Source organism: Peromyscus maniculatus, chromosome 20 (assembly GCF_049852395.1).
Source record: "Peromyscus maniculatus bairdii isolate BWxNUB_F1_BW_parent chromosome 20, HU_Pman_BW_mat_3.1, whole genome shotgun sequence".
In the NCBI taxonomy this organism is placed as follows: domain Eukaryota; kingdom Metazoa; phylum Chordata; class Mammalia; order Rodentia; family Cricetidae; genus Peromyscus; species Peromyscus maniculatus.
In genome coordinates this window covers 47727359-47741892 of record NC_134871.1, presented here as the reverse complement: position 1 = coordinate 47741892, position 14534 = coordinate 47727359, and the positions used below count along the sequence as shown (strand labels likewise).

At 52.1% G+C, this 14534-nt stretch overlaps 1 protein-coding gene across 3 annotated transcripts in view; it reads left to right on the top strand.

Moving 5' to 3' along the window:
• The first annotated feature begins 827 nt into the window (after nucleotides 1-827).
• Tmprss6 (transmembrane serine protease 6) overlaps nucleotides 828-14534 on the top strand; it is a 31142-nt gene continuing 17435 nt past the window's right edge. Inside the window, exons 1-6 of one of the 3 annotated variants that reach the window (XM_015997796.3) lie at nucleotides 828-1038; nucleotides 5979-6178; nucleotides 9966-10099; nucleotides 10912-10979; nucleotides 11438-11616; nucleotides 11876-11917. In XM_015997796.3, the coding sequence (XP_015853282.2) occupies nucleotides 5980-6178; nucleotides 9966-10099; nucleotides 10912-10979; nucleotides 11438-11616; nucleotides 11876-11917 (622 nt within the window). In that variant the 5' untranslated portion in view covers nucleotides 828-1038; nucleotide 5979. Of the gene's footprint in view, nucleotides 1039-5943; nucleotides 6179-9965; nucleotides 10100-10911; nucleotides 10980-11437; nucleotides 11617-11875; nucleotides 11918-14534 lie in introns of all 3 variants that reach the window. The other 2 variants (XM_006979111.4, XM_076556248.1) reach the window with 2 other exon arrangements.

Below are 14534 nucleotides of genomic sequence, written 5' to 3'. Positions count from 1 at the left end.
AACCACATGTCCACAGCACCCTGGACCTCAGATGCACACACAACTCTCTGCAGGAAAGCCTGGCTCAGATCACATGATCCGAGGAATGCTTGGGTGAGACCCACCCCCTCTGCTGCAGCACTATTGTGTAGAATTCTAATGCGAGCCTCCCTTGCAGCTTCGCGTTCCTGGATGGCGCATCAAAATGCAAAGAAGTGGGTGGGATTCACTTTTGTGCATTTCATCTAACCCAAGACAGCAGCCAAACTCACGTTTCAATCTACAACCATTATCCAAATGATCAATGAGACAACTGACATATTATTATTGTTATTACTATTACTATTACTATTATTATTATTATTTGCTCATTTAGGATCTGGGAAATCTGGGGTATATATTACTTATGAGCCCATCTCCACTCATACTATTTCACGTCCAAGGGCACACATGGCCAGTGGACACTGCTCTGGGCAACAGGGCTTTTTAGAAGATGGATAATTCCTAGATCAATGTAAGGGGTGTCAACCCCCATCCCCTCCCCCCCGCCCCCACTTCTCTCCTGTCTTCAGAAGGCATGAACCCAGGCCTTTCTGGCTATTGTAGGATGTGTGAGCCCCTGTTCTCACCTGAGTGGGCCTCTGCAATCCCCCAGCAGAATCTGTTCCCACTCAACGCTCTTGGGGGACCAGGGGCTGTAACAAGGCAGGAATGTCACCAAGCAACAGGCCCCGGGGGAGAGCTCAGGTCTCCTGCTTCTGCCTGCCTGCCCCCTGGGTACCCATGGGGCAGGGCGGGGCTGGGTAGGCGGGCATTGCTTGCCTCCTGCCTCCTGACTGTTTACCTGTGCTCAGTTACACTGTCACCCTGGACCTGACAGGAGGCCCATGGAGCTTGGGGCCACAGGCCATAGGGGACAAGGGCCAGACACCGCAGCCATGGCTCCAGGCCATTGATCCAGCCTAGGCTGGTCAGTTGGGGGTGGAGAGACCTTGGCCTGGATAAACAGAGGCTTCCAGGCCTGTGTGCAGGCCCTGCACCTACCTTCCACTCTTGAAGGTAAGCGGCAGCGGCGGCGGCGGGCCTCTGGGACAGGGGATCAGGATCTACGAATGGCCTGGTGGAACATTGCCTCTCAGAGTCAGGCCTGGCTCCCTGGAGCACTGAGGGGCCTGCATTGCTCTGAGCTGGGCCTACAGGGCCTCTTCGGCCAGAGTGTCCGGGAGCAGAGGCCATGCACAGGGTGTACCAAGCTGCATTTGGGGGATTGTAGGTGGAATGAACCTAGCTGGGCGTAAGGTATGGGGTGTCGGAGGGCTTCCAGGGACTGGGTGACCTGGGATTCAGGTGTCCTGAGACAGGAGAGGCCTAGTTTATGGGGCTAGTTGCCTTATTTCTCATTCTGCATACAGCTTCATGCCCTGGGCTTTCCGGAGAGCAAGACAGACCCATGTGTGATTTATACACAGGGCCCTTGACTTATAGGCTGGAGCTGGTGTGTGTGTGTGTGTGTGTGTGTGTGTGTGTGTGTGTGTGTGTGTGTGTGTGTGTGTGAATACATGGGAGGTCAGGATGTATGCCTAGGGGTCTGTGTAATGAACAGGTGGGTATGCATTCCTCAGTGTCTCTTACTCTATACCCATCTGGGAGCGGGGGTTTGGGGGTTTATATGTGTGGCAGGAGCTCCCAACAGTCCCCTCCCCGTGGCCCACACACAAGCCCCTAGCTTCAGCCATTCACAGCAGGGCTCCTCCAGGCGCCAGCATGTACCTCCCATGTCCCCGGGTCAGAGTCCAAGCTGGGCTCTTCTGCCCAGTCCTAGGGAGGTCATCTCCCGGTACTTCTGATTCTACACCCCTAAACAGAGGCCACAAAGCAAACAGCCGAGGCTGCTGGAGATGGAATGGGGCCTGTGTGTCACCATCCAGCCCATGGCTGGAGCAGACCTCTCACACTGTGGTTGAATTCAGAACTACACGGTACTGCCTAGCGGCCCTGGCCCAGTGAACTCAGTCTGCAGAGGGTGGACCAGGACGCTCCGCTGTCAGGAGGGTGGGAGTGGGTGTAGAGCAGGTGCTGGGTCTTTTAGATGCTCCACCAAGGAAAAAGATCGCCCCCTTTCAGGGGCTCCACGTCATGGATCAGACAGAGAGCACACCCACCTGGTCCACTGCACTGATGGGGCCACCACCCCGCCACGGGCACTCTGAGAAAGCTTCTTAGGAGGAGGTTGCTGTCTCCACTGAGTGTAGAGAGGTTACTTCAGAGCTTGTGGGTCAGGAGGGAGCTCGGGGAAGAAGACCATTAGGAAAGGGGACGCTTGCTTGTCAGTGAACGAGAACTCACAGGGGCCTTATAACCCAACCAACACCACGCCCCAGGATGGTGACTGGCACTTGGTCCACAAAGTTTACTACTGTCCTTGTTGTTCAAGTTTATAATCAAGAGAAGACCCATGTCAGGAAGCAAGAGAGAAAGTGATGAAGAGGATGGGGAGGTGGGTCAGCCACTTGGGAGCGTGGCCCCCTGTAGGTTAGGTGGGAAGGACCTGGAATCTCACGTTCATTCAGTGGGCAGCAAGTGAAGACCCACTCCATACCATGGGAGCAGGACACGCAGTGGTTATGGAGAAAGCCTTGTGTGGGTGCAGCTGTAGGGCAGACAGAAGACTCGTAGGCATATCACGGGAGCAGGGCTTCCGAAACGCCATCAAGAAAATGTCGGGGGGCTGGAGAGGTGGCTCAGAGGTTAAGAGCACTGGCTGCTCTTCCAGAGGTCCTGAGTTCAATTCCCAGCACCCACATGGTGGCTCACAACCATCTGTAATAATGAAGGAGATACATGGGCCATGAAGGAGATACATGGGCCATGAAGGAGATACATGGGCCATGAAGGAGATACATGGGCCATGAAGGAGATACATGGGCCATGAAGGAGATATACGGGCCATGAAGGAGATATATGGGGCATGAAGGAGATATATGGGCCAAGAAGGAGATACATGGGCCATGAAGGAGATACATGGGCCATGAAGGAGATACATGGGCCATGAAGGAGATATATGGGCCATGAAGCAGATATACAGGCCATGAAGGAGATACATGGGCCATGAGGCAAACCGAAGGAGAATCGTTCCTGGCAGGGGAGGCGACAAGTGCAAAGGCCCTGAGGTGGGCGTTATTAGACCAGATAACAGTGAGTGTGTCTTTAGTCAAAAGAGGAAGAGCAGAGGAAGACACGTGGGGCCCTTTGGGGACTGTGCTCTAGGTGTGGAGCTATGTGTGGCTTGCCAGCTGAGCACATGGCGATGACGTTATCTTGGCAGTCTTGTGGGAATTCGCTGATGGAGGTGGTCCTGGCTGGCCGTTATGGTGACACTGTGTCTGGCAGAGGCAGATGAGGTGGCCTGGGCAATGGCAGAGTGGAGACAGGGGCTTGGGTGAGCCGAGGAGATGCCAGGAAAGGATGGGGGAGAGCTGGATGGAGACCACACTCCTGAAATCCCAACACTTGGGAGATGAGGCGGGGGGAACTTTAAGTTCAAGGCTAGCCTGGGCTACACAGCAAGGCTGTGAGTTCTTAGTGTAGTGGGAAGGTAGAGCCACATATTTTTATGATGGGCTGGGCCTCAGAACAATGAGAGGGCCATTGTCTAATAGTAAAGGTAGGGGTGTGGCCATCCTCATAGTGGGTACAGGAGATGGAGCCAAGGGCTCTGCACTCACTGTGAACCCCATGCCTGTGCTCAGCAGAGATTCTGGCTCTAAGTGAGAGCTCTAACAAAATGGGGTGACTCCACTGGTCACCTAATTGAGGGGTTTGAGGCAGACTCGGCATCCTTTCTGGATCCAAGCCACCCAGGCCCCGCTTCCCATAGACAATGAGATGAGAAGGGGACGCTCTGCCTGGAGACGTGACTGCTCCCTTGCCCTGCCCTAGCACCCATTATTCATTTGAAGGAAAAACCCTGAGCTGGGCTCCCGGAGGTGCCCCAGAGGTGAACAAGGCCAAAGGCTGCCTGTTTTTGCTGGCTGGCTGGCTTGTTTAGGACAAGCAAACCCAGAGTAGTCTGGAACAGGTGATCCTCCTGCCTCAGACTCAGATTCCTGAGGCCTAGGATTGTGGATGTACCCTACCAAGCATTCCTCACGGTTCTGCTTTTTTTTTTTTTAAGTGTGTGTGTGTGTGTGTGTGTGTGTGTGTGTGTGTGTGTGTGTGTGTGTGTAAAGTGCATGCATGCTATGACACACATGTGACAGTTAAAGGAAAGATTCTCACCTCCTACCTTGTTTGGGACAGGGTCTTGTCTGTGCTATCTGGCTCGCAAGCTTCTGAGGGTTCACCTGTCTCCACATCCCATCTTGCCACATGAGAGCTGCGGGCAGACGCCCAATATTGCATCCAGTTTTTATGTGGGTTCTGGGGATCCGAACTCGGGTCCTCACACTTGCCCAGCAAGCATTTTACTCAGTGAGCCGTCTCCCCAGCCCCAGCTCTTATTTTAAAAGGGGAGATGGACAGAAACAAGGCCCAAAGCCAGGCGTGTTGATTTTAACCAAGGTGGCCCAGGGCGAAAGGAGATGAATGGCTTAACTAACCAGGGACCCTGAACCCTTGAACCCATTGCTGGACAGTGCATAGGAAGGGTCCCCACACGCCATCCAATCCCAGTGTGGCCACACGAGGGTGAGGTCGCGTGGGCTTGAATGAAGGGTGATGTGTGTGACATGAGAGAGTGAGCAGGCTTGGATGCCCCCAGCACAGTAGTTGGGAGCCATGGGAAGATTGACAGCAGGTGGATGAAGGCAGGGGCAGGAGACCTTTCTGGTGACACTGTGGAGGATGGGATAGAAGAGGGGACAGGAAGCAGGCAGCTCAGCTAGGAGGATGTGCTAAGAGTTCAGGTGAATCCTCCCACCAACACATGCTCTGGGGATGCACTTTGGGGGTCACAGTGACATCTATAGGTGTCACAAGGAGAGAAAGTGATATCCCAGTGAACTGGAATCCTTGCTGCAGTGTGTGTGGTGGGGGGAGGGGAGGGTGTCCTTTTGTGTCCAAAGTTTGCTTTAGCGTATCTAAGGTAGACGACAGAAGGAACTAGGAAGGGTGACCTCTCATTGTCATTTGACTATGACTTAGTAATTATAGGAGACAGCCAGAGTAGGGGGACAAAATCGGAGGCACTCAGCTGCTGCTGTATGATCTTCACCAGGGGGCTTAGCCTCTCCAAGCCTCATTTTGTTTTCATTTGTGTAAATTCTGGGCATTCAAACACACCAGAAAATAAGGGTAGGCAAATCCTTCAGGACCCAAGCCATGCCCAGGACACTCCGGGACTCACTTTCTTCATCTGCCCAATGGGTGTGAAGTCTCAAGAGGCTTACACGGAGTACTCACAAAGAGAGGACTGGGGAAAAACACATGGGGACAGTTGTCCAACATCCTGGGCAACCTGTGGATTGAATAAAGTTTTATGTAAAATGTCTCCCAAAGGAAGGGATGAAATGATCATGAACTTTCGTGACCTTCCTCAGTTCTGGGAGATTTTGGGAAGCAAGGAGAGCAAAGGCCAATGAAACTTGTAGGGCAAGGATCTGGGTCCAGGACAGGGATGGCTCAGAGTGTCTGGGGACTGGGCTGCATACACTGACTATATTGGACACCCCAAGGAAGGAAAAGCGTGCCCCACATGGAAAGGAAGCCACTGAGAGAGTGGCAGAAGTCTGAGTTCATGGATCCCATTTGTTTGTGGGCACTGCCGCAGGACCCACAGGGAGTCAAACCACCTAGCTCTGCAGCCTGTCCTCTGGGATGTCCCCCTGAGGCCACCTCTGCTCCCCATGAGCTGTTCAGCAGCCAACCTCAGTCATCACTTGCCAGGTCCCTGCCCTTCCATGCAAAGGGCAGGGGTCCTGCCTTGCTTCTGGGCACCACTGGGTCTCAGCAAAAGCTCCCTTGCAGATGCCAAAATGTTTCCAGCTCCCCTGTTCTACCAGGATGCCCACCGCTGAGATCCCTCAAGCAGCTGATGGGCAGGGCGATGGAGGTGATGGAGAGGAAGCTGCTGATCCAGAGGGGATGTTCAAGAACCCCAAAACCACCAAAAGAAAAGGCCGGGACTATGTCCGCTTTTCGCCAATATTGCTGGCCTTGGCTGCTTTGGCCTCAGCAGGAGTCATGCTCTGGTACTTCCTAGGTAATGGATAATAAGGGCTCACAACTGAGTGGCACCCTGGGAGGGTTCAGGGTGGATGTAGGGAGGACTGTCATGACTGTGGGGGCAGAGGTACAGTAGGGTGGACCAGGGTTCTAGGTTCTTCACTGCTTTTCTACTCTGCTGTGTTCTTCCTCTTGAGTCGCCCTCCCTCATGCCCCTCAAGGTGGGCATACTGCTGGACCTTTGCTAAGTCCCATGGTGTAGTCTGCTCCCTGCTTCCTTCAGCTTGGGAGGGAGGACTCTTGAGCACTCAATTCTTGGATCTGGACAAGCCAGGGTGTGTGCACATGCCATCCTTTGCCTACAGCCCTCCTGAGTTATCCCTTGGGCTCAAAGCCAACATACTCTGCTTGCAGGAGGCCCAGAAGTGCCCATGGGACCTGGTACCAATTAGTGCCTCTGCTCATTTGAGCCCCAGGTGCTCCTATGGGGAGAGGACCAACTGCTTCATCACCTCTATGTCTCCAGGGCTGAGCATGGAGAATCAAGGGGACCACTAGACAGCACCCAAGCTTGGAACCTCTACCTCATATCTGACTTTGCCCCTTTGGCCCTGATATCATGGCCCTCAAGCAATCCACGGAGTCTCAGGAGCAGTTGGCCATACCCTGGGTCCAGAGAAACCCTTCCATCCACACATTCATGTCTCAGTGTTCCTGAATGTTATATGGGGGTGGGAGATAGCTCACCTTCAGCTCTTGGTTGTGGAAGGAAGTAGAATGATAAGATTAGTCTGTGCCTGTGAAAATGGATCCCATGTGATGTAGAAGACCTATATATCTGTTTGTTCATCTGTCCAAGCATCATCCACCCATTCATCCACCTATCCATCCATCCAACATCTATTCATTAATTTGTCTATCCACAGATCTATCATCTATCCATCTATCCCTCCACCATCCATTTCATCCAACAATCCATCTATCATCATCCATCCATCCATTTATCATCCGCTCATCCATTTATCCATTCATCTACTCAACTTTGTCCATCCAACATCTATCTGCCATCCATTCATCAACCATCCATTTATCCACCATCCACTCAATCAATTATCCATCAATCCATCACCTACCCATCCATCTATTCATCAGCAACTCAACCATCTAACCATTCAATCATTCATCCATAAGTCCATTCATTATCCATAATCTAAAAATTCATCCATCTATCCATCTGCCATCCACCCATTTATCCATTATCCATCCATCCATTCATCCATTCATCTATCCATCCAATGCCAGGCACAGGGCTTTGTGCCATCTGGTGATGGTCTGTCCTTATGATTCCACTATGGTGTCAAATACAATTATAACATGCCTGTCATGACCTTGGAGGCTAAGGGAGTTGAGAAACCCAAAAAGGGACAGTTCAGCTTACTTACATGATCAGAGGCTTTCTATTAAACATTTGGATAGAATTCTTTTCGGACATGTCCACCAGTAAAATTTCAGGTCTGTCAACAGGACCTGGGTAACTATACTCACTTGGAGCTATGCTAGGAAGATGGATCCACCTAGTCTAGCTCAGCTAAGAGAGAGATGCCATGTTGAAGATCCCTGTCTTAGGGTTTCTATTGCTGTGACAAAACACCATGACCAAAAACAACTTGGGGAGGAAAGGGTTTATTTCACCTTACACTTCCAGGTAACTGTCCATCACCGGGAATGTCAGGATAGGAACCTGGAAGCAGGAACTGAGGCAGGGGCCATGGAGGAACATTGCTTACTGGCTCACTCTCCATGGCTTGATCAGCCTGCTTTCTTATAGCACCCAGGACCACCTCCCATTGTAAGTTGAGTCCTCCCACATCAATCATCAATTAAGAAAATGTCCTATAGGCTTGTCCATAGGCCAATCTGGTGAGAACATTTTCTCTTCTCTTCTCTTCTCTTCTCTTCTCTTCTCTTCTCTTCTCTTCTCTTCTCTTCTCTTCTCTTCTCTTCTCTTCTCTTCTCTTCTCTTCTCTTCTCTTCTCTCTCTCTCTCTCTCTCTCTCTCTCTCTCTCTCTCTCTCTCTCTCTCTCTCTCTCTCCTTACTTACTTACTTTCTTTTGAAAGAGTTTCTCTGTGTAGCCCTGGCTGTCCTGGAACTTGCTCTGTAGACCAGGCTGTAGACCAGACTGGCTTCAAACTCACAGAGGTCTACCTGCCTCTGCCTCACAGGTGCTGGCATTAAAGGCGTGCGCCACTACTGCCACGCCAAGAACATTTTCTCAGTTGAGGTTCCCTCTTCCCAAATGACTGTAGCCTGTGTCAAGTTGACATGAAACCATGTCAAACAGGGACTGTCTTCTGATGACTCACGGATTCTTCTCAGAGCTGAGCAATACAGGCAAAGAGCAGCTTTTCACCGTCAGCAGGAAACCAGCACCCCAAATGTTGCAGGCTAGAGGATGGTCTCATTAAGCTACTGGGTAGTCTGTCTTCAGGGCTGAAGAGCTAGACTCACCCAGAAAGCATCTTTCTAACTCTTCCTCCTGTGCCCCAATGGGGTTCTACCTGGGGCTGAAGACCCAGAGCACAGGGCCAGTGCTCTAGAACCTACCAGAAAACACCACTCTCTAAAAGGGTTCAGGGTGGAGGAAGCCCCTGGGGGAGCTGTTAGGATGACTTCTCCTACCCAGACCAGCACTGAGTGAGGAGACAGGTAGGAGGTACACCCCATCCATCTTGGAAGGATGATGGGCCAGCCCCAAAGTAGGGCAGATAACTAGACAAGGAGTATGAATCTGTCTGGGAGGCATGCCTGGCTTCCTTGCTGCTCTGTGGGGTCTATTAGCTGAGTCTGTCTCTCTGTCTCTGTCTCTCTCTGTCTCTGTTTCTCTGTCTCTGTCTCTCAGTCTTCCTACAGCTCCAAATTGACCTCATCCCCTCTTGCTCTCAGAAAAGAGGTCTCAAGAGGCCGGACACCAGCCCTCCCATGAGCTCTGCCTCCCACCCTCCCTCAGAGCTGTCTAAAGCCAGATGCCAATCCCACCCACCTTCTTCACCCAGTGGGACCCCTCTCATCCTCCACGTCTGCTTGGAGCCTCTTTTTTTCACCACAGCATCCCTAGAAGGTGTTACGTAGCTCAGAGATCCTCCGGTGAACGTCTACCCTCACATACCCCATGGAGCCAGGCTCTGCTCCACCCCCAGCCCCAGCTCTTTTAGCCTCTATCATGGTCATCACTGAATTTTGGATCCAGGTGTCCTTGGGCCAGGAGCACACAGTCTTCCCTGCCGTGACCATGGCCTTGACTTCCACCTCGGCTCTCACTTCCCCAGCATCCTCTGCCGAGGAAGAGTCTCCTTTTTGTCTCCACCCACTTTTCTTTGGCATCCTTAGTGGTCAAATGTCCTTTTTCCCCGGTGACTTCCACATCCGCCTGTCCAGTTCAGGTCTGTCGTCAGGCTGTCTGCCATCACTGTTGCTGTCTCTTCATCTGGGTGTCCAGGGATCCCCGCAAACCCCAACTGTGCAGAACACAGCTCTCCCCAGTTCCTACAACCCCCGCTTCCTCGTGTCCATGTGCTTGCAGGCATCCATTTTGGCCATGTAGCTGCCTCCTCTACTTACCCCTCTTCCTGCTTCCAGACTGCCCAACACAGCGGATGCTTAGCATGCAGTTTGGGGATCCCTGTATAACCTGGTGGGAGGGGATACGGAGCAGTAACGCTTGGAGACACAAGACCCTGGGGAGATGCTGAGGGTTGGAGTGACAGGTTGAGAGGCAAGAGACCTCTGGACATGCTCCTTTGGTAACCCATCCCTTTCTGACCAGGGTACAAGGCAGAAGTGACTGTTAGCCAGGTGTACTCTGGCAGCTTCCGGGTGCTCAATCGCCATTTCTCCCAGGACCTGGCCCGACGGGAGTCCGGTGCTTTCCGCAGTGAAACCGCCAAGGCCCAGAAGATGGTAGGGGGGGTTAGGAAGGCAGGAGGGGGAAATGCGGGAGGGTGAGAAGGCAAGGGCAGGTGTGTGGGGGGGTCTGGTGGGTTTGTCCATCATTTTGCAGGGAGTGCTTACTGGGACAGACGCTGTCCTGGGTCCATGGGAAGGGGCGGTGCTGGAGGCAGCAGGGTAACGCACAGGATCCAGCTGTCTAGAAAGAAATCTTGATTTTGCCGCTTGCCAGGAGTGCAGCAGGGGAGTTGGAACTGTGCAGCTCGTACTGTCCGGGCTCTGCCCCTCTCATACAGTGCAATGGCTATTTCACTAGGGACAGTGGGCAGCTAGCCCCTTCCAGGCTCAGCCAGGCACAGGACTGTTATTCACGAGACAGGTAGAAATGCCGGAGGCACCCCTCAGCCTTGAGAGAGAGGAGACAGCTGCAGGGCTCTCCATACCCTCTCCCAGGTGTCCCCTATTAATAGCACCGCCATTGCCCTTCAGGTGTACCTTGCTCATGAACAGCCAGCTGAACTCCCAGAGTGGGTTGGATATACCAGGGGTCACTGGGAGAAGAAGAGGGGGCCCCAAAGTGGAGTGGGGCTTTGTAGGACATGGATGAGACTGTGGCAAGGGGAGCTGGTAGGGTGGGGTGGGGTGGGGTGGGGGACGAGGTGTGAGGGTTGTGTCTGGCTTCACCTTGGGCGTGTGATCGTGGCAAGCCCTCATCCAGGGCTCCGAGGCCAGGCTGGAAAGAGTAAAAGACCAGGAAGGGGCTTGGGAAGCCAGCACCCACGCCACCGTGAAGGGTAACCAGGGCCTTGTCTCCCTTCTCACAGCTCAAAGAGCTGATTGCCAGCACCCGCCTGGGTGCTTACTACAACTCCAGTTCCATCTACTCCTTTGGGTGAGTTGTCGCAGCTCAGCTGGGCCCCGGTGAGAGCCTCCACTCTAAGGGCAGGAAGGGCTGGGTCCTTCTGACACAATGCCCTAATCATACTTTCCCTCAGAACTCCAAAATAAAGAAAACAAAAAAAAAACATGGGGAAACCGAGGCACAGAGCAGGGACTTAGCCTCCTGCGTGTGAACTTGGTCTTGTCATCCAAAGACGGTGGTGTGGTGTGACGGGGTTCACACCACACCACGACTGGGGGTGCCTGATGTAGGTGGGTCCGGGTTGGGGGTAGGCTTGAAAGCACGTGAACCAGGACCCAGTTCAGGACTTGGCTTGCCTGGTCATATCTGGTTCTGCCACTTACCAAGTGGTCTATGACCTCCTGCGACTCGGTCTCCCCTCCTACGGGTGAGGATGGGGAGAAAGCCTAGTCGGGGGCTGCAGGTCCCTTTCACTTCTGTCTGCACAGGGAGGGGTCCCTCACGTGCTTCTTCTGGTTTGTCCTTGACATCCCGGAGTACCAGCGGCTGACGCTGAGCCCCGAGGTGGTGCAGGAGCTCCTGGTGGGTGAGCTGATGTCCAACAGTTCGGCCCTGGCTTCCTATAGGACCGAATATGAGATGGACCCCGGAGGCCTGGTGGTCCTAGGTCAGTACTGGGAGGGGAATCCTGGTATGGTTAGATCAGCAGGGCTGGGGGAGGCTATTCCCCGCCCCAGGGATGGGTGGGATGCTCAGGTGACCCCCTGTGAGCCTGGAGCCAGGACAGAGGGTGGGGGCAGGTGGCATGGGGGGCCTGGCCTCGGATGCTCCTGGCTCGGCTCCTCTTGCCTGTTTTGATTTTCGGTGTGCTGTTTATTTGGCTTTGCCCCCCCTTGTTTATTTGTTTGTTCATTTCCTTTTGACAGAAGCCAGCGTGAACGACATAGTCGTACTGAATTCCACGCTGGGTACGCTGCTGGGTCCTTGCTTTGGTCTCTTTCCTTTTGAATCCGAGCCTTCTTGTCTGGTCCATTGCTGGGGTGCCGAGGCTTCCACTGTGGGGGCAGGGAGCCCTGATCTAGGGACACTGGGGGATGTCGCCACAGGGGAGCCTGGGTGAGGGCTCTGAGTAAGGCGGAGGGGTGGCGGTGGGGTCCACGTAGGGGTGTGCTTGCATGCCTGTGTCTTGGATGTGAGTGTGAGGGGAGCTGTAGATCAGTTATGTGGAAACCTATCCCAGCGGCCTGCCACTCAACGCAACCTGCCCGCCCACCCTTTTTCCTACTGAAAGTAGCAACGGTCTTACCAATCCACGCTTGGTTTAAACAGGTCTGTTGGAAGGGATGGTTTTGGCCTATTCAAGGACTCTCTCTTTACCCTTCCTGCCTCAGCTGGGCTAACCTGCCCTCCCCTCTCTGCCCACTACCACACTGCTAGATAGCTTTTCTCCCAGAGGCCCCGCTGACTTCCTGCTGAACCCCGAGAAGCCGGGTGCTAGCGGGAACACACTGTTTGTTGTGCAAGGAAGGCTAGGAGTACTGTACATGCCGTAGTCTGGGGACGGTGGTGAGTTCTGGAGCTGTGCAGTGTGCTGTCTAAGAGAGTGTGCCCTATGGCTCTGAACACAAGCCCTCAAGATTCCCCTAGACTAGCTAGAGCATTGGTTCTCAACCTGTGGGTCGCAAGCCCTCTGGGTCACATGGGGTCGCAGATCAGATATTTACATTGCAATCCATAACGGCAGTGAAATTATAATTATGAAGTAGCAACAAGGAAAATTTCATGGTTGGGGGTCCCCACGACAATGAGGAACTCGTACTAAAGGGTTGCAGCATCAGGAACGTGGAGAACCAGTTTCCACCTAGAGCTGAGGTAGGGGTGAGCGCCTTGATTCCTCTCAGGGAGGAAGATGGCTTAAAATCCCAGTTACTCTTGTTCTGACCCCTTTTCCTCCTGCCCTGCTGGCCAGACACTTACTTCATTGGTAGAAGTACAATTTCAAAAGTTAACGCCATGATTCTCATGGAGAGTTATGCTGAGCAGGGTCAACTATACCTACCTTGATGAGGGATGTTGTGGAGGGTAAGAACACAGATCCTCTTTCCATCATCTGTCTATCTATCTATGTATCTATGTATGTATGTATGTATGTATGTATGTATGTATGTATGTATGTATGTATGTATCTATCTATCTATCTATCTATCTATCTATCTATCTATCTATCTATCTATCTATCTATCATCTGCCTATGCACCTATCATCTAGCTATCATCCCATTTATCATCTACCTTTATCTGTGTATTTATCCTCTCTGTGTGTATCTATCATCTATGTGCATATCTATCTTCTATCTATGCATCATCTATCCGTCCTGGTAGGAGGCATCTACCTGTCATCTGTGGCAAGCCAATCCGAAAAGACACTGCAGAGTTAGATATAGACCACCTGCTGTCTTACCAGGCAGTGTGATCTGACCTTGGAGTGACTTTTCCAGCGAGCCAAGATTACTCGCGGCTTAGCAGCCTCTTCATTAACACGCAGCCCTTGAGAGTCTGTGCCCAGAAGTCACAATGAATCTGGGCCAGCCCTCCCTCCTGCTGGCTAGATGTGGCTGGGGGACAGGTGAGTGAGCTGCAGTTGCCGCCCGCCCCTGCACTGGAGGGTCTGTGAGCTAACAGTGATTTCACACTTCTAAACGATGGGAAAATGTCTATGCAAATGTGTTTTCTTTCTTGTTCTAGAAACTCCCTCAGAGCAGCCCCAATTTTGCCTCTTAACTTGAAAAGCCTTTGGCATTTCTATCTAGACTTTTCCTGTCCGGCCTAGGGCAATGCCCCTCAGGCCTCCTTGATCCCTCAGGAGTTGCTAAGGATCTTAAAGAGCTCATTTCCATGAGTGTAGGCACATTTACCAATTGAAACATCAAGAAGTCATCTATCCATCCATTGAACAGTACAACTTTTTTAGATTTTATTTTTGTTTATTTATTATACATTTTTGTTGGTTTGTTTTTTGAGACAAGTTCTCTCTACAAAGTTCTGGATATCCTGGAACTTGCTCTGTAGACCAGGCTATCCTTGAACTCACAGAGATCCACCTTCCTTTGCCTCCTGAATACTGGGATTAAAGGTGTTCGCCATTGCCCAGGCTTAAATTTTATTTTTAAGAAAAGGATTCCCTAGGTAGCCCAGGCACGCTCCAAATTCTCAATCCTCCTGTTCTAGTCTTCTGGGTGCTGGGATTTCAGGTGTGGGCCACCACACTGGACTTTATTTTTAAAATAACAAGCCCATTCAGATCAACAAAATATTTTTATAAGAAATGAAAGTTTTACCTAAAACCAGTTTGCTTTGAAGAATGGTATTGTGACATCCGTTCATTGGTGTCAGTAATGGCTGCTCCTGTGGGTGTCTGTACTTAGTCTACTGTGACATCACAGGTCACAGGGCTAAGGGACACTCTGCTGTGCTCTCCAGGAGACAAAAGCAACAAGGGTCTTAGTGTGACTATGAAAAAAGAGTCTGACCTTGAGCCCTCAGGACCCGGGGGCTCCACATTGAGAACTCTGTGTGTGGCTCTTGG